The 20,463-nt window shown below is 40.6% G+C and overlaps 4 protein-coding genes and 1 long non-coding RNA gene across 5 annotated transcripts; 2 read left to right on the forward strand and 3 right to left on the reverse strand.

Moving 5' to 3' along the window:
* Positions 1 to 615, reverse strand: LOC137885991 (uncharacterized). The gene is made up of 2 exons (XR_011104933.1): positions 467 to 615; positions 1 to 203 (listed from the first exon to the last, which is right to left on the reverse strand). It is a non-coding gene; the product is annotated as an uncharacterized lncRNA (long non-coding RNA).
* A 121-nt stretch (positions 616 to 736) lies between these two features.
* Positions 737 to 2,782, forward strand: LOC137885988 (uncharacterized). The gene is made up of 4 exons (XM_068728358.1): positions 737 to 920; positions 1,084 to 1,184; positions 1,372 to 1,527; positions 1,647 to 2,782. The coding sequence occupies exons 1-4, from the start codon at positions 830 to 832 to the stop codon at positions 2,106 to 2,108; spliced, it is 810 nt and encodes a 269-aa protein (XP_068584459.1). The 5' UTR covers positions 737 to 829; the 3' UTR covers positions 2,109 to 2,782.
* A 5,094-nt stretch (positions 2,783 to 7,876) lies between these two features.
* LOC137885939 (uncharacterized) lies at positions 7,877 to 9,995 on the reverse strand. The gene is made up of 4 exons (XM_068728296.1): positions 9,803 to 9,995; positions 9,531 to 9,631; positions 8,461 to 8,616; positions 7,877 to 8,361 (listed from the first exon to the last, which is right to left on the reverse strand). Exons 1-4 carry the CDS (start codon positions 9,951 to 9,953, stop codon positions 7,906 to 7,908), a joined length of 864 nt encoding a protein of 287 aa, XP_068584397.1. The 5' UTR covers positions 9,954 to 9,995; the 3' UTR covers positions 7,877 to 7,905.
* A 1,252-nt stretch (positions 9,996 to 11,247) lies between these two features.
* LOC137885831 (ubiquitin carboxyl-terminal hydrolase 7-like) lies at positions 11,248 to 15,508 on the forward strand. Its single transcript, XM_068728137.1, has 12 exons — positions 11,248 to 11,491; positions 13,253 to 13,358; positions 13,567 to 13,676; positions 13,775 to 13,845; positions 13,930 to 14,055; positions 14,130 to 14,216; positions 14,311 to 14,436; positions 14,501 to 14,629; positions 14,709 to 14,746; positions 15,090 to 15,121; positions 15,204 to 15,302; positions 15,384 to 15,508. Coding segments are annotated over exons 1-12 (1,050 nt in total). The 5' UTR covers positions 11,248 to 11,490.
* On the reverse strand, positions 15,304 to 19,948 carry LOC137885832 (ciliated left-right organizer metallopeptidase). The gene is made up of 14 exons (XM_068728138.1): positions 19,507 to 19,948; positions 19,104 to 19,197; positions 18,720 to 18,771; positions 18,446 to 18,595; positions 18,139 to 18,264; positions 17,973 to 18,057; positions 17,709 to 17,854; positions 17,437 to 17,620; positions 17,247 to 17,316; positions 17,039 to 17,135; positions 16,700 to 16,798; positions 16,429 to 16,566; positions 16,175 to 16,288; positions 15,304 to 16,070 (listed from the first exon to the last, which is right to left on the reverse strand). The coding sequence occupies exons 1-14, from the start codon at positions 19,946 to 19,948 to the stop codon at positions 15,891 to 15,893; spliced, it is 1,977 nt and encodes a 658-aa protein (XP_068584239.1). The 3' UTR covers positions 15,304 to 15,890.
* Positions 19,949 to 20,463: the final 515 nt, after the last annotated feature.

The raw sequence follows: 20,463 nt of genomic DNA on the forward strand, positions 1-20,463 counted from the left end.
GACTGAGTTAGGATTGTTTTTATTTCTCTCAATGTCGTCGGTCTCATTGTGGTTTTGTTGAAAGCCTGTTGGGGGTTTTCTTCCTCAGAAGCCTCCGGGCAGAATCACCAGTGTTTGAACTGTAGACATGTGTTGGATCCCATAGGATACCACCGGTTTATCTTCCTCCAGTGGCTCGGTTCCGTAGACAATCCGCAAGTCACCTTAAAACAGAAATACACGTCATTAATATGTTTAGTATCATAAACGAGTTACTGCTAAACCTGTTGTTGTTCTTGTTTGTTGTTTTTTTGGGGAAAAGATCTGCATTGGCTCAGTGTTGGTATTGAATATAAAGTGTGCGCTCCACTATCGTCCAATATTTTTTTTAAATAGTTAGGTCCATCTAACAAATTTACAAAGCTTTTTAAGGAGGTTAAAAAGGGGGGGGGGGGGGGGGGGGGGGGGGGGGGGGGTCATTACATACCGGTCACTTTTTTAGCAATTTTCTCTTTCATTTGCAGGACAGTCATCTTTTTCAGCTGCGGCTCACTGTCGCACAGATCGAAGGCCATTTCTCCTCCTTTAGGTGTAATTACTGTCAGCTGAACTACCATTTTGCCGCTCAGTCTGCACAATGAGGACTGTGTGGAGAGCGCTTCATATATATTCAGGTACAGAAAGTGAAACTTAAAGCTACAGACGTATAAGCCATTTCTTTTTTTAATGATCTGCATCACAGATTGGGCCACTAAGGATCACGTGACTTCATGAAACTTAACTGCGAAAGAAACGCTCACTGCTCAGTTATTTCGCTTGAGAGTGGTCTTCATACCGACGTTTAGTCACGATGGAAAGCTCCTCTTCAACCGAACAGGAGAAATGTTACGACCCTCAAGACAGAACACTTACATTTGTGGATGGGGAGGATGATTTAGACTGTAAGTAGCTAAATGTCATATTTAGGCCTGTAGCGTTATAAAATATGATGATAGCCTTTAATAACATTTTTGCTATGATTTATTTGTACTAACTTTTAAGTATGTTGTTTTTAATTATATAGCGTATACTTAACTCATCTTCTTGTTTGTGTGTGTCTGGTAGTTTTGTGCAATGACTACAAGTCTCTCAGAGCAAAGATGTCCTGCGGTCATGCTGTCACTCCGATGTCTCTCACCGACTGGTGCCGCTGGCAGCTGGACGAGGTGCTGTTTACATCACTTTTATCATAAAATCCAATAACGTTAAAACTAAACCGCACTGACAACATGCATAGCTGCAGCATGTGTCATCAAATATTACGTTTACAGTTAACATTTTAGTTTTAATAGTAAAAAAACAGACATGCTCAAGAATGTGCTCAACATTTTTCCATTGTTTTTAATATCTAAGGGTGAGTGCAGATTTGTGTGCGGCCAACCTCGCTGTGATGTTGAGTGGAAGTTCGATGAGGTTCGTAAAATGGCTCTGCTGACCCCCGAAGAAATTAAGTACTTTGAAAATAAGATGTTTAGTAACGCTGCCACGGATCTCTTGAAAGTCAAATCTGTAAGTATCTTTGCAAACTGTTCATTGAAAAAAACAAATGTTATGCACACAAATATAAAGGGTGATTTAAAATAAAAACACATCTCATTTCAGTTTTTTCTTTTAATTTCACGTAACAGTGTCCTTGTTGCCAGTCCCTCGTGGTGAGAACTGATCTCTCTGATCTCAGTGTCCGATGCACCGTGTGCACAGCTGACAAAAAAAGCACTTTTAAATTCTGCTGGCAGTGTTTGAGGGAATGGAAAGGTCCGGCTCCACGTTCAGACCGCTGTGAAAATGATGACTGCCACAACAAAGCTTTACGAATATTGAGAACCAGCCCTGACATCACCTTTAAGGATGTGAAGGGGGTCACTGGCTGTCCCTCCTTCCGGGCATGTCCCACCTGTGGTTTGCTGGTGGAGCATAACAGAACTCAATGTAAAAACGTTGTCTGTGCTCGGTGTAAAGTGAAGTTCTGTTTTGTGTGCCTGAAGCTCACTGAAGAGTGCCAGAGATTAAAGCCATCTTCATATTTCACTCTTTGCTCTACTGGTGTGGCACCGAGACAGACCTCTATACCTGTGAGGCAGAGGACATGAATCTGTTCATTTAACTGATACAAATATCCTGCTTGATCTACTATTAAAAAACGAAGGCAACGTTTTGCATCAGATTATTATCAAGCAAGACTGGTCTTTGTATAAACTACTTCCTTTTTTTGTACGTAAGAACTACATTTTCATTTTTTTTTATTTTTTTTTTAGTAAAGTCAATTTTCAGGTAAACTTAAGGAGTAAAGTCAACTTAAAATTACTTGTAAAAGTAACGTCCACCCGTTGATGTAAAACCTGGTCTTCGCATTGAGTTCTTCTTGCACGATGTCTTGTCATTGAAACAGATTAAGTCCAGGACTAGATTTTTTTTGTAGAGATAAAACCTTCATTTTTTCTTGTTAATGTCATAGATTTAATTGTGTTACATTTTCACAATTTGATAATCACTTTTTTCAGGGTAAGGGGTCTCAACAAGTTATAGTGCAGTTGCAGTTATATTGTGACATTTATAATATTTGAAATATTTCTGTTTTTGTAAGAATAATTTTGGCTGGATTTTGCTTTAATTTTACATTTTGATAATATCTTTATTCAATCTGTTAATTTCACATTTTATTGTTTTATCATGATGTTTTCTTTCTGATCATTTGTTCATTCTCTTAAGATAACTATGTTGTATTTTCTGTCAAATAGAAATAAATATATACTATTGGCTTGAATGAATTGTATATATTTTAGCAGTGATGCAGAGCTCTGCAGCCACAGTGAGGTCTGTCAGGGGTCTGATGTCAAACCAGAATCTGCTCATAAAGGGTTCTGTGAGTAGCTTTGTCTAACTTCAGTAAATCTGCGTCATACTGATTGTGCTGCTGGTGAAATCACTAAACGAATTATTGTGGTGGAAGAAGTATTCAGATCATTTAGAGATGAAAAAGTACTACACCACACAATAAAAATACTCTGTTACAAGTAAAAGTCCTGCATTCAACATTTTACTGATGTAAGTAGTATCAGCAAAATGTACTTTCATCGAAAGTAAAAGTATTCATTATACAGAAGGATCATAATCAGTGTTAAATGAACATATTTTAAAGGATCATTTATTATTGATGCACAAACATTTTAATTGTACTTAAATGTGGTGAGCTGGATATCATTTTGAATGCTTTATATACTTGTGTGTAGCTTAACAATGCATTCAACCTGAAATGTAACTAGGTGATAAATGCAGTAAAGTGATAGGTAACATTTCTGTTTGAAATGTATTGAAGTAAAAGTATAAAGTCACAGAAAATGGAAATAGTTGATAAAAGATGTACAACATTCAAGTAAAGGCGTTACTTTTCACTACCGGTTATAAATGGCGGAGAAGGAAGGGTTAATAGTTAATAGTTAATAGTTATTCACTGGCAGGACATTAAGACAGCTACCATTTCCGTGTATTCTCCAGTCATTTGAACGTCACACCTTCAAACTCCTTGACAACAGCGCCACCTTCTGGTCATTGTTTTTACTTACAGCCCATCCAATCAAAAGCCATCCTTCAAACCTTCTCCTTGGTGATTTTAGCATTCACTTTGACTCAACTGAGTGCAAACAGCTTCAACATTTATAAATGTTCACATTTTACCCACTAGTATACAAATCAAATGCTCCAGTTTATAGATATGCTTCACTTCCTCATCAAGCCTCACTGATGGTGGAAAGGTTGACAGCCATTCTCTTTACATGGACAAGTTAACAGGTTACAGTATTCCTCATTCTTTTGTGGAAGAAAATGGCTTCAAATCGTAAGAAGCTTTATTTCATGATGCATTCATGACTAAAGAGCAGCGATAAAAAACATCTGTATTGTACATTTAGGGTTAACATTTATAAACTCAGCTTATCTGCTCCATCAGGAGTGTTTGTTACTAGTGTTAACCAGCAGGGATGGATAGAGCACTTGGATATTAATCTCAATACAAATCAAATTATTTATCTATAATGTACTTTGACAAAAATAAAATTTTTAAAAAGTATAGGTCTAGGTCAGTTAAAATGTAGTCTCAGTAAACTAATATTACTGCGTTATATTATTAAAAAAGAAAGGATGGTAAAGTATATGATAGTGGGATCTGATGGACCCATTAAATGTAATAACACATTTAGGGTACAAAATATAGTGCATTAACATGTTAACGTATAAACATCACAGAGCCCTTATATTAAAACCAACAATATATTATTGTTCTGTTGGAAGCAGTTTGCAGCCTGTGCATACAACTGATTGTAAGTTGGCTAAAACACCAAAAATAGAGGACAACATTCAGACAATTAAACAAAAATGACAGACAATAGGCTAAATAAAAAGAGCCATGGGCACCGTGACGGGTTCCATACAGGATTCAGAGCTTTAATACAGCAGCAAACAGCTATTTGCACTGTACAGGTATAGAGGAGTGCCAGAGAATGAAATCATTCCCCTCTGTGTGTTTTATAACCCGAGCATCTCTGTGCTTTGTTTACGTAGCCGGGCCGGACATGCGTTTTAGCGCTTGAGAGTCTCTCTGTTGGGTCCCACTGGCTAGCTCATAACGGAGCACCCATTGTCCGTTTCCCCACCATCAAGTAAACACTGTTAGCTGTGTCAGCACTGTTGCTGTCGTTAGCACTGTTAGCACCGTTAGCTACCGTTGAGAGCCGTGTGGAGGCAACGGAAAGGCTCTGAATTCCGTATTGAGCACCTTTAAGCTACAGAAATTCATTCAAAGTCATTAAAGCATGCAACCCTGAAACATGAAATTAATTGTTACACGTAGAAGGCTATTACTGTAAACTCAATTTGAAACTAATTTAAATGGAGTATTATTTCTTTCTTTTTTTAATAATTGTACTTCTGGTGCCACAGTTGCAAAACTGAAAATATTACTTGATGCATCTAATGAGCACAAATTAGCAAAAGTTTAACAAAAGTAAAGCAACAACCTACAACAAAAAATACACTGGATGTTTTCTCAAAGCACATTTGTGTTCATAGAACAACAACACGTCAAAGAAAGACCAAGTGGTTGTGGTCTTCTTGTGAGCAATCATGCCATGTCACATCAAGTATGGGTTCCATACATTTGCGGTCAAAGTGAACGCTAGCGTCACCAAGATAAAGGATTGAAGGATGGATTTGACTGTAGGTAAGAGCAATGCCCAGAAGGTGGCGCCATTGTGAAGGAGTTTAAATGGTACTGTAGACGTATTTTATGTACTGACAGTGAATATGAGCACCACCACCTCAGGATGTGGAAGTTAACTGTATTGTAGTCAGTTTGAGTGACACGGTTTCAGTTTTTAACAGTAAAACATTTATTCAGAACACAGCTTTCTCTCTCTTTAGTATAAAATCAATAGATGTGTTTCTGTACACCTCTGTGTCTGAGATATTGGAACGTTTTTAAAAAAAGAAGTAGTTTACCTACAATTTTAGGTATTATTTCCATATCCTGCTACTTCATACTTCTTCATCTCTACATTTCAGAGGGAAATACTCATACAAAACATTAGAGCAGTTTATCAAATATGAAAGTAAAGCAGTTAAAATACCACACTTTTCCACAATTCTCATGTGGTCTGATAATTTAGTAAAAGTACAGAAAAGCTCGAACAGTTATTGAAAGAAGGTATGTGGTTGAGTTTGTGTCTGATAAATAAGTTATGATAATTATAAGAACATTTAAAACACACTGTCAAAGTTTCTTGCGAAATTTTGACAGTGTGGCTTCTACTGCCCGAAGACGTCGCAATATATACATACACGCTGATGTTACTGGTAGTATCGTTGAGGTTCGATTGAGATAACGCTTCTCTCTTTTCTGCATTTTAGATTCATACTCTTGAAAAAGTTAAACCAAGTTAAAGCTGACGCTTTTATTTTGAAAACTTACCGGATGCTCTATCCCTTATCGGTGTCTGACTTCCTGCCTGGGTCGATCTGCTCTGTGTTAATTGATGCGATAAACCCGAGAGCTCTGGGTGAACACAGACGGCTACAGTTTGTAATTCCTGATTCAACAACAACAACAACAACAACAACAACAACAACAACAACAACAGGACGTCAGTGATGACAGGAGGAACATTGCGCCAAACGCGCCGCCCAAACGCGTCGTTTAAAACGCGTCGCCCTAAACGCGTAGCTTCAAACGCGTCGCTTCGAACGCGTCGCCCGAACGCGTCGCTTCGAACGCGTCGCCCCGAACGCGCCGCTTCGAACGCGCCGCTTCGAACGCGCCGCCCCGAACGCGTCGCGCTAAATTCGCGTCACTGCAGTCTCATCGCGTCTGTGCAAAGACTTTGTATGTAATCTCATCGCGCGAATAATTCGCCCTGCGTTCGGTGTGAACACAGCTGGTAGCCTCGTGGGGAGGGGAGGGGGGAGCTGCGCTCATGTGATTGCTTGAAAATGAGGCTGACATCTGATTGGCTACAGATAGGTCCATGTTAAAAAAAACGTATTTGTGAATCCGGCCAGGCAGGGGAGTCTCAAAAAACCCACCAACAAATGTGAAGAGATCCACAAACAAATACACACAAATCCACAAACAAATATAAAACATCCACACACAAATACATACAAATGCAGAAATATATTTGTTCTGCGTGCATTTGTGAGTCACATTTATTTGTAAATCCTTCTGTGTAGAGACAGACAGACAGACAGACAGACAGAGAGATAGAGCGCGTGCGTGCGTGTCACTGGTTGCCATGGTGACGACGCAGCGCTTAGAGAGTCTGTGAGTCTGTTTATAAACATCAGTAATTAGCTGAATTAAGAACACCTGCGAGCTTGACAGTCTTTTCATGAGAAAACACTGGGAAACACCTGTCAAACAAATGCACTTTATACCAAAACCATGAGTCCAATCAATAAAATAAGTGCACCGTGAGAGAGATAAGACTCTGCCGAACGCCCTGGTGTTTTTTATGGTCATAGTGTTATAATTGTGAGCGCCATCACAAGTTACAAAACTGGTACCGTCTGCTTTCTTTGACAAATTTCTTTTCTGATTTAACATGGAGTCTAATGGAGCAGTCGGTTGGAGTTCATGTCGCTCTGTGGCTGTTTGAGCTAAATGTGTAAGTCCGTTGGATTCCATAGACACTTTGTTGCGACCAGCACAACATTTCCAAGCTTTTTGGCGTATAAAAATGGTGTATAAAGAGTAAAAATTGTGGGAATGGGAGCAATTTGTTTGGAAAAATCACAGAACATTTTCCTGCTCTGCTTCACTCTGACCGTGATGTCATCACTCTAACACTTAACGAGCTGCGCAATACACACCCATTATAAAATCTGAAACGGACCCAAAATTTTTCTGAAACTTCATCTGTGACTTCATGAAAACTATGCTAGCTAGCAAAATGTCCATTTGGCTCAATAACGTCCATCAATTTGTCTACGTTTTAAACTTTGAATCATTTTTCTACGTTAAAGTATGGCTGGTCAATATGGGTCCAAAGTTAAGTGTTTTTTTTGCTTTCTTCACGCCGAAATCCCATTCAAGTCAATCGGCCGATTTTTCATCGTAGATCGCGATTTTCGGGGAAACCACTGGGCGAATTTCTTATAAAAGTCATAGCTCACGATTCCCGATCAAGCCGCACGTGTTGAATTATTTTTTGAGCAGGTGTTGGCAACGCAGTGTGACTAGTTTCGCGGCAAACTCTGATGTGGAAGATGGAGAACGAGAAAAAGTTAGTGTGCTTTGGCACAGGCAGTATTACTGCCTTGTGCCACAAAGCCACACTGAATAAATAAAATAAAGGGTGTATTTGTACTCTTTGAGATCACAGTGTTAAATCAACAGATTCATGTCCTCTGCCTCACAGGTATAGAGGTTTGTCTCGGTGCCACACCACTGGAGCAAAGCTCGTAATGTGAAGATGGCTTTAATCTCAGGCACTCTTCAGTGAGCTTCAGGCACACAAAACAGAATCTGACTTTACACCGGCCACAGACAATGTTTTTACATTGAGTTCTGTTATGCTCCACCAGCAAACCACAGGTGGGACATGCCCGGACGGAGGGACAGCCAGTGACCCCCCTCACATCATTAAAGGTGATGTCAGGGCAGCTCTTTAACATTTGTAGTGGGTTGTGGCAGTCATAATTTCCACAGTACTCTGACCAAGTCGGACCTTTCCATTTCTTCAAACACTGCCAGCAGAATGTATAAGTCTTTCCTTTTTTAGCTGTGCACACTGTGCATCGGACACTCCGATTGTTGAGGTCCGTTCTCATCACACGGGACTTGCAACCAGGACACTGTTACATGAAGCAGGAGAAAGTTTTAAAAATGAATCCTTGAACATGAAACTATTTGTTTCTAACGCACAAATGCGATTTGTAATTGTAAATACTTACAAATTTGATGTCCAAGAAATCCTTGGCAGCGTTTTGGAACATTTTCTTCTCAAATTCCTCAATTTCGTTGGGCGTCAGAAGAGCCATCTTACAAACCTCCTCGAAGGGCCACTCAACATCACAGCCAGTTTGTCCGCACACAAATTTGCAGCCACCCTTAAATATTATAAAGGACATCAGAGAAAAACATTAAAGAGCAAAAAAAGCTAATTATTTTTGCATCTAGCAATCAGTTATTAACAACATCAATTATTTAATGCCAGAGGAGCTGTCTATTAGGAATTAATGGATATCCTGCAGCCAATAAGAATGAAGTATTCACCAAAACTCAGAAATGAGTCTCATTGATGCACTTCTAGTCCCGAAGTCGATGGGTTTTTGGATGGTTCTTTGGTTAGACGCCTAAAAGTTCTGCGGTTAACATACTTTAACATTTTGTTGGGCGATATAGAACATGCCAGTGAATACCTCTGTCGGGAACTTTTAAGCTTTGAAATGTTTTTTAAAAAACTGTTTCTAAGTGGCTAAATGAGACTACAAAACGTCATCACATGACTGGTGATCCTTACAGCCTCGTGTGTACTCACGCTGGTGTCGTTCGTTTATAGCCAATAAGTTAAACGTTGTATTCTGCCAATTACATTTGTGCGTTTTAAAAATCATAAAAGTGTTGTTTGTTAAGATTATCTTGCTGAACAAAAACGTGAAAGTATCATAAACATGTGTTTGTCACACGCCTTAATTTCTGCAATAATCAAAAATCCTATGGAAAAATCGTATAGGCAACCTGCACAAAACTTCTAAGTATCATAAATGTATATTCTGCAATAACACAACAAGCCAATCTTATTGGCATTTTGTCGAGGGAACCGGTGCGACGCTAACTTCCGGGTTGGCCTCCAAAACACCGCATACCTGCAGCATTACAACTCGCATTGTGTCTTTTTCCTTTCCTATTCAAACTATATTAATATATTTTTTTACACAGGCTCCAGCGATATGCATGTTGTCAGAGAAGTTTAGTCACTACAAGGTGTATTTCATGAAGAAGGTGACGGTAAATAACAAACCTTGTCCAGCTGCCGGCGGCACCAGTGGGTGAGAGACATCGGAGTGACAGCATGACCGCAGGACATCTTTGCTCTGCGGGACTTGTAGTCAGCGCACAAAACTACAAGCAGATGAAGACATGTGCAGTGTTTTGTGTTATTGGCCTAAATGCCTATGCATAGGCTATTTAAAATGTAACAGTAGCCACGGTAAAAAAAAAAAACCCAACTAGAATCTGTGTGGTAATATATAATTATTAAACGTATTGGTAAAATTTTAATTGAATACTTACAATCTAAATCGTCATCTCCGTCTACAAAGGTAAGAGTGGCGTCTGGGAAGTCATAACACTTCTCCTCTTCAGGTGGCGGAAGGTGCCAGACAGAGCCAGTTCTCACCACTTTGTTCCGCTCCCGTTCAGCTGATGGTGGTGTGTTTCCCATGCTGTCTCTTATAAGATTACCACACCATGCACGGCCTTTAATGTGCGCCCGAGCCTATTCGTCTTTTTCCGTGTAGTCATGTGATCTGAAGTTGACAGAAGTGACGCGTCTTGTTTGGTTTTTTTCTTCACTTTTGCATAACCTATATTGGGATCCACCTGAATAAACACATCTCATACAATCGTCGCAGCGGTGTCCGGCCGGCTCTGAACAGACTCGGCGGCAAAATGAAAGTCCAGCTGAAAATAAATGGACCAATGGGAGAGGAAAAGCTCATCACTGTTTGCGAAAAGCAAGAGGAGATGAGCAGGATCACTGCACAGCAGCTAAAGAAGAAAATCGCTGAAGAACTAAATATCGGTAAGCTTTCCTTCTGTATTAAGTAGTATATAGGCTATTTAAATGTTACATGATATAGTCTGTATAAATAAAGTTTATTTAGCCAAGACGTGTTCATGGTTCTGCTCCAAATCCTCCTCATGATAATCCAACATGACATCTGATGTGATACCTTCCTCTGGGGAAAAAAAGTAAACAAAGTCTCCTTTTCTTCCTGTTCAGTTGATGACTTCCGGATGGTCCACAGAACCAGGCCGCTGGAGGAATCCGCCGTGCTGTCGTCCTACGGGATCCGACACCTGTCCACCATCCACACGCTGCTGATGCTGCCCGGGGGCGCCTGACGTGATGAAGACGCACAGAGACTGTGGATGTGCCCTGTCCTTACTTGTTGGGGTTATATGTTAAATAAAAAACCGTATATGTTTAAAGTGCCCTGTGGTAAATAAAACATGATAATGGTGGCTCAATGAAGAACGTGTTACATGCTGCTATATGCCAGAAAATGAGTTGTTTCTTTTGCCCAATATCTTACTATAAACATAATTAAATACCTCCCGCAGGACGTTTATACAATGAAATGATCTCTAAATATGTTTTGTAGAAATAAAGTTGTTGTTTTACCGGTTAACATGTCTTTCTTTATTACCGTCAAGCTGATGGTATTTTTAATATTCTCTTCCTTCTTCAAGTGAAGTAAATTCTTCGACACCCACGTGTACCAGTGAATGCCCTCGATGTGTCAACCAACAATGTTTTAAGTGACATTCAATTTAATCTTCTTGGCCGCGAAGTGAATTATGATCCTCAGGATAAACAATATGTCCTCATGCGAACCTCAAAACAAAGAGATCAGGAGAAACTGCGAGTAAAAGAATGTAGTTAGACAACATTCTGTAGTCTGTCAGTAAAGTAAAGAAAAAACAAGAACAAGGATGTGGTTTTATTCCCGATATTATGCAAGAACACTTTATATTTGATTTTTCTTTACTTCTTTATCAGAATTGCAAAGCGTTTTCTTTTTACACAAAACATCTGCCGTCTTGCAGCGAGGTTTTAAAATAAAACTGCACCTTTTAATATTCCCTTAATTTGCAATAAGGCGCATAACGCGACGTAAACTGCCGGTTGAGACAGCGAGAGGAAGCCACATCCTCCGCTCCACCGTCCTGAAGTCGTTATGTGACGGCCAGCTGTCAGTAAGTAGTATTCTCTAATAACTTAGTAAGTATCCTCGCGGCTGTTTGGAAGTTATTCCAATCTATTGGTTTTGAATCCGCGCAGCTATTACATTGTGTTTGTCTTCTGTAATCAGTGTTAACCGTCATTCACAGCTTGGATTAAAACGGTGAATGTTACGGTGTCATTGCACGCGATGCAAAACAATCACACGCTTTGTTTATCCTCAGATTACGTTCGGGACCATCGTAGAAACGTGTGCTTTAAAAGGTGCTCAACCCGAACTTCGTGAAGTTCACTTCTGCTCGTTACTTCTTTAAATTAAACTACAATAACTTCCTCCTGCTTCAGGGATTCAGTACATTCCTCCACTTTGCTGTTGCAGATTTTCTGTGAATGGTATATAATAATAATACGATTTTTTACTTTAATGACATCACTATTTTAAATACTTTTTCTTTCGATTGATACAGATGAGTTCATACAGCAGCTGTTAAAGTCTATAATTTTTTTTATTTTTGCTGGACTGGAATAATTTAACATTTTACTAGTTAAATGTTAGTTAGATGTGAGTTTATTTTCAAACTGAGAACCAATCGACAGTAACCGAACTGGATAAACTTAACCAAATTATAAAACAAATGATCTGCAAGCACTGATTTTGGTGATATCATTTTTTTTTTTTTTTTGTGATACAATTTTTTTTTGCTGAATATCTGTCTAAATATTCTCTGTGGCGTCATGAATAGAGGAACAGCGCCCCCTGCTGGACTACACAGCGTGTCAAAAGGCCTTTAGTGTGGCAGTGGAATGCAGTATTGACATTTGATCAGAAAAAGAACAAAAAGGTTGAGATTGTAACATAAATGACTGTGTGTGTGTGTGTGTGTGTGTGTGTGTGTGTGTGTGTGTGTGTGTGTGTGTGTGTGTGTGTGTGTGTGTGTCAGAAACACAGATCGTGACATAAAAACATGACAACATATTTAAACGTGAGGCAGAGACACAAGTGGAGACTTTGAGTGCGAGTTGAGTTTGCCGAGTGTCTCGAACCAAAGTAACTAAAAACCAGTTTGGAATGAGGAAAGTTCCGTTCTAGTGCCAAGTGAGCGCTTTCATAACTGCCACAGGTATTACTGGCATTATTAATCAGACGACGGAGCAGCGGCTTCAATTGGGATTACCCTGTAAGGATGCCAGATTTCAGAGTTAACACCCTGATATCAATCTTGTTTAATAAATGCAAGTCATCTCCTTCTGAACAAAAAGTACTTTGATCAGTGGAAGAAACTCCAGCAGCTGAATGTAGCTAGAAGAAGAAAAAGGATGGTTATCCTCTTTTGTCACTGATTGAAAAGCAAATTGAAATTCTTCTGCTGGTCTTTTCTGAGCCACACTTGTTAAATGTTTCCACACAGAGCGGCTCTGCACTGTCTCACCTGGCTCCTTCCTCCAGTGCTGCTGCTGCTGCCCAAACAGTTTTAAACTGTCTCCTCTGCAAAAGTCAAAGGATCTCTGAGACATGACGAGTGTTGGCAAAACTGTTTTTAGAGGAACATTGATACAGTAGCAGTTATGCAATAAAATATTTGGTTTCATCAAAATCTTTAAATATATATTTCAACAGTGATTGTCTGTAAAAAAAAACAACACAATTAGCTTTTAACTCACAAAAGCTTGCTGTAGAATTATATTATTTACATTTGGTCTCCTATTGCTATATGTTTTTACATCCATAACTTAATGAAAATGGTGGAATGACACCATGTTTTTCTTTCTTTAAGTGACTCTGACACAGAGACGTCATTATGGTCTGTATAATCAGGGCGCCACATGTTACCTCAACAGTGTCCTGCAGGTTCTCTCCATGACAACAGAGATCCACCACAGGTTTGAAACAGCTGCTTTCATCTGTAGACAATAGAAGTACAAGGAGAGACATTCAAATGTGACAAAACATGATGTAAACTAATAACGTGAAACATTGTTTCATTTGGGAGAATGTGGATGTTTCAAACTTACAAAACTCCATCAGTGAGCATATTAACACAGATGGCAGACAGTCACTATTCACTGAGAAACTACTCTCTCCAATAAGGTTGGATCCAACCAAACAAACGGATCTTCATCTGAGAAAAATCTTTGAAGACCTGAAGAAAAAAACATGTGGAACAAAAACGATCACAGCAGCATTCAGGATCCAAAATGGTAAGATGGACTGTAATAAAACCTGATTATCAGAGATAAATTAAAGATGTTTTGATGAAATGAATACATTCAAATTATATTTATGTTTGCTTTTTCAGTTTATAAACAACGGGATGCAGCTGAAATCCTGGAGATGATTTTACGTGAGATCAGCCCAGAGGCCTCTGAGGTGAGCACTGATGAAATCCATTGTGTAAGTCAAAAGTCCAGAAATTCTATCAAGAAATCTAAAATGTTATATTTCTATATCAAGGGTTTCAAAGGAAAGCTGACAGACACAACTAAATGCTCCAGAGGCCACACAATCATTGAAGAGAGTGATCCATTCTGGACTCTTCCACTGTCACTGAATGACACCCGTGATTCATCCTACAGCGTGGTGAGCAGCCTGTTTTTCATGACAATGTGAGATTGGTGAATTTGGAATTCATTACAACATTTGTGTTTTTACAGGAAAGGGGCTTTGAAAGGATTTTCCAGCCTAAATCATTAAACGGAGTGTACTGCAACGACTGTGAAGAGACAACAGAGGCGACCAGCGTGAGCCATCAAGCACCTCATGTAGCCTGGAATCAGATGAACACTGTTTATTAGATTGTCTGTGGTGTTTAATAATCTCTCCCGTGTCATTTAGGGGCATAAGATGGTATGTCCTCAGATTTTGATTCTTCTCCTCAAGAGATTTCACTTTGACAACAACACCGGGAGACATTTCAAATCAAACCGCCGCGTGAATGTGCCACGTACACTAAAGACAAAGGTAAGGAGAAGTAACTTTGAATGGTTTGCTTTAAAAATAGTCTCACATACAATGTTTTTTGTAGGACAAGAGGTATGAACTGTATGCGGTGGTGAATCACAGTGGCAGCCTAAGAGGTGGACATTACACGGCCACCATCCTGTCCAAAGAGGACAGAACCTGGTACGAGTTTGATGACGCTCACGTCTACAAGGTGAGGATTCATTTAATGCATCCAGTATGACGACTATTCAAAACCTACAAAAAAATTAATGTTTTCATAATTGGTGCAGGTTAAAGAGCAACTATTTGCAGAAACCAGGACTTACAAGTATGCTCAATTATTTCCATTTCATCATGTCTGATTAAAAAAGGTCCATTTAGTAGCTGTGCCGGAGCTTTTGATCGTATCACACAATCTTCATCAGCAGATGGAGATTAGTATTATAAAAGTTCAATTTTCCCTTTTTTTGAAGCACTTAAAAAGGAGCTTCTCCTTAAAATGCCACGAACAAACTCATGTAAAATGATCTAAAGCTTCAGAACAGCTCCAAAATGGACCTGAGATACATTACATCATCTATCTGGAAACGTTTACTGTATGTTCTAAACTTTTTTTTTTTTTTTTTTTATTGTTCTATGCAAACAATTATTTCAAAATGGTTGTTCGACAGATCCAGCACTGCCTATCTGCTCGTGTACAGAGGTGAGATCACCTAAACCCATCCAGGAATCATTAGTAATAAACAGATAATTGATTCATACATTTATTTTCCTCCACTTTAAAGCCTCAGCAAAACATGACGACACAAACCAAATCCCTCGTCGAACACCAAACACGAGAAACTCCAGGCGACGCCCGGACACCATAATAGAGATGGAAAACGGTGAGAAGACAAAACTTTTTATTTTAATGCATTTTAATTAAAAGAGCCTGATAATTCATTTCTGTCTTACTTTCCCACCAGATGAGAGTTCTCCACAAGTCGACAATAGTCCAACTTGCAAGATGACTCCCATTCGGATTTCGCTCATCGTTATCGGCGTGTTAGTTGCGATCCCTATTATTGTATTGCCAATAATATTTAGGTAGGGAGGATTTATGTCAGCACTGAACACTGGTTCAGAAGAGTCAACCAGAAACTTGCTCTCACAGTGATAATGAAAACCCTTTGTATGCTGAACCATGTGGACACCATGTTGATGATCAAGGGACACAATTAATGTAACACCTGTAATCTTTACAGTGAGTCACTATTCACTCTGTTCATTACTCTTTTTAAGTGTCACTTTTTAACATTATGTTTTGTAAACGTTCAACTGTTCATGACTTTGCTGTTCAATAAAAATGTAAAAAAAAAAGAAGATTGAATTCATCATTCCTCCCTCCCATTAAAATGATCATTTAGTCAGGAAAAAAAAAAAAACAAAGCCATCAGTTTATATTCAAAGGTTTTTAAAAAGGCGGCGCTCCACTACGGATCAGTGGGATCCTCCGGGGCAGAGTGGACCCTGACCCTGACCCTGACCCTGCAGAGGCCACATTTCCTGTAAGACACCACGGCTGCAGCCAGGAGACACACGGCAGCAGTGATGCCGAGCGCCGAGGCTGCGGTGAGCTCTGCAGGATGTCCGAGGGGCGGCCGGGTCCCGTTCTGGGCCGAAGTTAAAGTCTCACTGACCAACAAGCAATAAGGTAAAGTAAGTGTGAGTTACAAGGCTGCTATGAAGAAAGAAGGTGCTCGCTTTGAAGTCGTACTTGCCTTGTGATAGAAGCAGGAAATGTACCGACATCGTCTGGAGGAGGAGTAACGTCAGCGTACAGACATAACCTCCGGTCAGGGCAGTGGACTGAACCCTGGTACCCTTTTATCTGACGGTTAAAAACAGCAAAGACAGAACACATCAAATAATTAAAGTTCAAATAATAACTAGGGATCCAGTAATAACAGCAAATAGGAAAGCATACACAACTCTATTGATTTAGTTACATTTAGGGTTGTGTCATGTTACCTGAATGGTGCCTCCTGCTGAACAGTCCACCCACTCAGACCCAGACAGCTGGATTTGGTACCTGTTCGGTCCAGCACACCTGTGTCTGTAACACCGTCCCTCCACAGAGCTGCTGGGTAAAAGAAGCTGACTCGGGTTCTAAAAGAAAGACAGGTGTGGAAGGAAGAAATGAATGTTATACGCTGGAAACGGTCAGGAAACATAGGTGACATTATTCTCACACACACACACACACACACACACACACACACACACACACACACACACACACCTGTCTGGTCAGACTGGAGAAGAAGCAACGGCTGTGAAAGCCAAAGACCTCGCCGCTCCAGTCCTCTTCTCTGCCATTTTCCTCTTTCCAGCATTCACTCTGAAGAAGGAGAGGAGGAAAAAGAGTGAAAATGCAGTGCTGCGATGGCAATAAAATAACATGGATTGCAATTAAAAAGGCACAAGAAATACAAACGACCCCATATTCCTGCTCTGCAGAATAGGAAAACTAGAAAGTCCAGAGCAAGGGTGTGAAGAATGTTGATCATGAGTAAGAAATAATGTATTATTTCATAATCTGAAGGATACTGTTTGTCACATGAGAGGAAATAAAACGTACTCCATTCTTAAGGGGTTTATACACTCGACATCCCTCCAGGTGTGGATCAGTCTGGCACTCCCCCTTGTGGAGGTGAAGATAATGACACCCAAACCTACTGAGAAGAGGGAATAATGCAAACATGAGTGCAGGGAAATGAAGGATGAAAAGTGACCCACATTCTACTTTTAAAAAACATACGTTGTAGTGTATGTATTCATAAATCTACCTGCCGGTGCAGAAAAAGGATGAGGACTTGTTCTGACAGGCTGACAGGGAACCAAACATGGCTCCTTCACCTATAAAAACACACATTTATCTATTTTTTCTCTCCTGCAAACAATGTCAAAACTCTGAGTCAGGTTTTTTTGTGCAGATGTATTTACATGATTACATTTACAATCTCTATCTTTCCTCACCGTCTCCCCAGACTAGACTCTGTGCCCGGCTCAGGTCTACAGTGTACCAGCCTGTATCCTGCAGTGCAGCCAAGGTGACCGGGTCGATCCGGACTGTGGTCGGGTCCCCCAGCACCGCCGCCATGACGGAGCCCTGCAGGACCCGGGACTCCCAGTGAGAGGACACTCTGCCTGGAGGAACATCCTGAAGGAAGGAAGTGTAAAACATGCAAGCAGAGCACATGATGGATCTGTAAAAAAAAAAAAAAAAAGGGTTCGGAGCAGCTCAGTACCAGGTTCTCCAGCGGCCCCCCTAGCTCAGGGTCAGTGGACGCCAGGTGCCTCTGCAGGGCCGAGATAACAGACGGGGTGTAAATCCTCATCTGGCCCGATCCATCAGAGTGAGTCACTCTGCCTCGAGGAGAACAGCCAGCACCAACTGCGTCACAAAGAAAAACACAGAAGAACCATCTTCTAACCAGTGCATATGATCGTTAACGCATCTTTGCTTTTCACAAAGTTATCATTATAAAAACATTAGAATGTGTCTAAAAAACCGTGAGAAGTGGAGGAACAGTCTCTCCAGGTGTTGAAGAGCTCTTTAGAGAAACCAAGAGCATGGAACAGCTCATGGATCACAGTCTGGAAACAGATGAGCACAAACAATTCAAAATCAACAGACAATTTAAAAAAGTATCACCAACAATATTATTGAAGACATACCTGTACAGTCGCCTGTTGGCTGTATGTGGCTTCTGTCAGTCTGTCCCTGCAGATGACCACCACCCCGGCTACAGGTCTTCCATGGGGGTCCGTCTGACAGTGGACAGCGTAGGCCAACACGTGAGGCTGAGAGGTGAGCAGGACATATGAGACAAGTTACAAATATAACGCTTTAACCAACTTTGGATCTTTCTTCTTTTTTTTGTTTTAAAGATATAATTATATTCTGTCATTAGTTGAAATGTCCACCTTTAACCATTGACTTTAAATCAAGTCTTAGATATGTTTTCATTAAAGTCGTCTTCACCTCTGCTCTGCACTTGTCAGTGGCCTGAACGCGGAGGTACAGCAGGAAGTCGGTGTCGGGGAGTCCAGCACCTTCAGGACGCAGCGCAGTCCTTCGAGGGGAGTCAGCTTCCGGGTAAACATCACATCCAGCGAGATGATCATCTGGGATCTGTCGATAAGAGGGACGGTAACACAAAGCTCGACTGGATTTTAAGCTCTATGTGTGTACAGGTACGTGCTGTGTACGTTTACCCACATGAATATAGTAAGAAAATGATCGGACTGATACTTACTATGACATCCAGACAGGTCTCAGCTCTGTAGTTGCTGTTGGCTCGACCACATCTGAAAGAAGAAAACTGTCCGTCGTTTATTAAATAAACTACCTGCATTCTACATGTATTTTAGTGTGGTATTGGTATTTATTCATTTTACTTCTTTTAATTCTGGTGACTTTCATGTGGTCATAAAGTGAAGTTTACATAATTCTCTAAAAATCTGAAATTGTTACGACAATGTGATCATTTTAGTTTTAATTTGGATAAACTGGAAAATGTATCGTCATGAATATAAAAACACACAAACCTGTTTTGAAGTGATCAGTTCAACCAAGATAATCTTAAAGCTAGAGAAGATTCACATCTGGCTAAAAGCACATACTATATACACACACACACCTGTTGTAGTTGGCAGTACTCGAATTCTTCCACAGAAACTTGCAGTATTTGTTGATGTCTCTGCTGAGCAGCAACGGACCCGGAACTCGGTTCACTATAGAAAGGTCAACAGGCCATGATCGTACATGTCAGCCCGTTTGGGTCACCTTCAGGGACACATTTCAGACTAAAGAACAGTTCATTTGGGACAGCTTGTCCAATTAGGGACAAAAGCAGTTTTCCTAATTGGAAGAAAGCTGATATCGGGGTCAGTAGTTAAAGTTAGGCAAGCAGTAGTTATGGTTAAAGTAAGTATACGTCTCCAGGAAATGAATGCAAGTCTATGTAATGTCCCCAAAAGTGACACAGGTAAGTGTGTGTGTGTGTGTGTGTGTGTGTGTGTGTGTGTGTGTGTGTGTTTCACCTGACAGTAAAGATGACACCATCCTCACAGCCTCCTCCACCGCTGCCTCCAGCCTCGCTTTCTCAGCCTCCGACAGGCCGTTGCTCTCCACTGGAATCCAGGTCTGGATCCTGATTGGCTGCGGAGAGGCTGGGGTGGGCGGCGCCATCGTTCTCAGGCGACTCCCCCGTGTCACCGACGGGCCACGCAGAGGCGATGCCTCGCGCCCCGGATGATTGGTCTGCTGCCCAGAGGTTAGCGGGGACTCTTGCCCGTCCTGGGCTCCGAGTCTGGGCTCGGTGGGTGGGCTGTCTGGGTGGAGGGGTGCAGCTCGGACCACCCTGGCCCGGGCCTGGACCTCGTCGTAGATGCACTTCTGCAGGGCTCCGGGGAGCTCCACCACCACCATTACCGTTACCACCAACATCCCCACCCAGAGCCGCTGGGATGGAGGTAAAACCATAATTATAGCTGTGACCTATTTCAGGGTCACAGCGAGGATGATGAGTAGATGTTAAGACATCTTGGACGAGGAGCTTTGCTAAGCTGCAGTTCACCGGAGCCTATTTGGATAGACGGCATCATGTTGGCAAATAAAACATGCATAGATGTAATAAAAATATTAGCATTAGGTGGAACTTAAGACCTCAGTATTTCTACAATTCTGGCCATAATTATGCGCTTGTCTTGTACGTAATGTTGCACTGAATGCAAAGATGACTTTTCAAACAGAAAATATTAAACTAAATGCAGATATTCATTTCAAAATCGATGAAGTTAAAGTTCTTATTCGAAAGTCACGCAACATCAGTTTGTTTTCTTTTCTTGTTTCATGGCCTTCGCCGGTCGTACTTGATATTATAAATATTAAGCGTTGGTCATAATGATAGTGAGATAAAAATAAATTATATGGTGTAATTTTGACAGCCAATGAGGTCATTTAAAAAAAAAAAAAAAAGGTAGCTGTATTGTTCAGAT

This window comes from Cebidichthys violaceus, unplaced genomic scaffold (assembly GCF_023349555.1).
Source record: "Cebidichthys violaceus isolate CVI_PGR_0920_01 unplaced genomic scaffold, fCebVio1.0.p SCAF_41, whole genome shotgun sequence".
NCBI classification, from domain to species: Eukaryota; Metazoa; Chordata; class Actinopteri; order Perciformes; family Stichaeidae; genus Cebidichthys; species Cebidichthys violaceus.

Excerpts from the sequence above, each read along its gene's own strand:
- LOC137885831 (XM_068728137.1), top strand. Across the intron at positions 13,677-13,774 it reads AGCATTCAGGATCCAAAATG|TTTATAAACAACGGGATGCA; the intron begins GTAAGATGGACT and ends TTGCTTTTTCAG. Across the intron at positions 14,056-14,129 it reads GTGATTCATCCTACAGCGTG|GAAAGGGGCTTTGAAAGGAT; the intron begins GTGAGCAGCCTG and ends GTGTTTTTACAG.
- LOC137885832 (XM_068728138.1), bottom strand. The coding sequence starts at position 19,948 with ATGGTTTTACCTCCATCCCAGCGGCTCTGGGTGGGGATGTTGGTGGTA. Across the intron at positions 16,567-16,699 it reads TCTCCAGTCTGACCAGACAG|AACCCGAGTCAGCTTCTTTT; the intron begins GTGTGTGTGTGT and ends TCTTTCTTTTAG. Across the intron at positions 16,289-16,428 it reads CAGCAGGAGGCACCATTCAG|ATAAAAGGGTACCAGGGTTC; the intron begins GTAACATGACAC and ends TTTAACCGTCAG.
- LOC137885988 (XM_068728358.1), top strand. The coding sequence starts at position 830 with ATGGAAAGCTCCTCTTCAACCGAACAGGAGAAATGTTACGACCCTCAA. Across the intron at positions 921-1,083 it reads TGGGGAGGATGATTTAGACT|TTTTGTGCAATGACTACAAG; the intron begins GTAAGTAGCTAA and ends TGTGTCTGGTAG. Across the intron at positions 1,185-1,371 it reads GCCGCTGGCAGCTGGACGAG|GGTGAGTGCAGATTTGTGTG; the intron begins GTGCTGTTTACA and ends TTAATATCTAAG.
- LOC137885939 (XM_068728296.1), bottom strand. The coding sequence starts at position 9,953 with ATGGGAAACACACCACCATCAGCTGAACGGGAGCGGAACAAAGTGGTG. Across the intron at positions 8,617-9,530 it reads GCCGCCGGCAGCTGGACAAG|GGTGGCTGCAAATTTGTGTG; the intron begins GTTTGTTATTTA and ends ATAATATTTAAG. Across the intron at positions 8,362-8,460 it reads ATTTCTTGGACATCAAATTT|TGTCCTGGTTGCAAGTCCCG; the intron begins GTAAGTATTTAC and ends TTCATGTAACAG.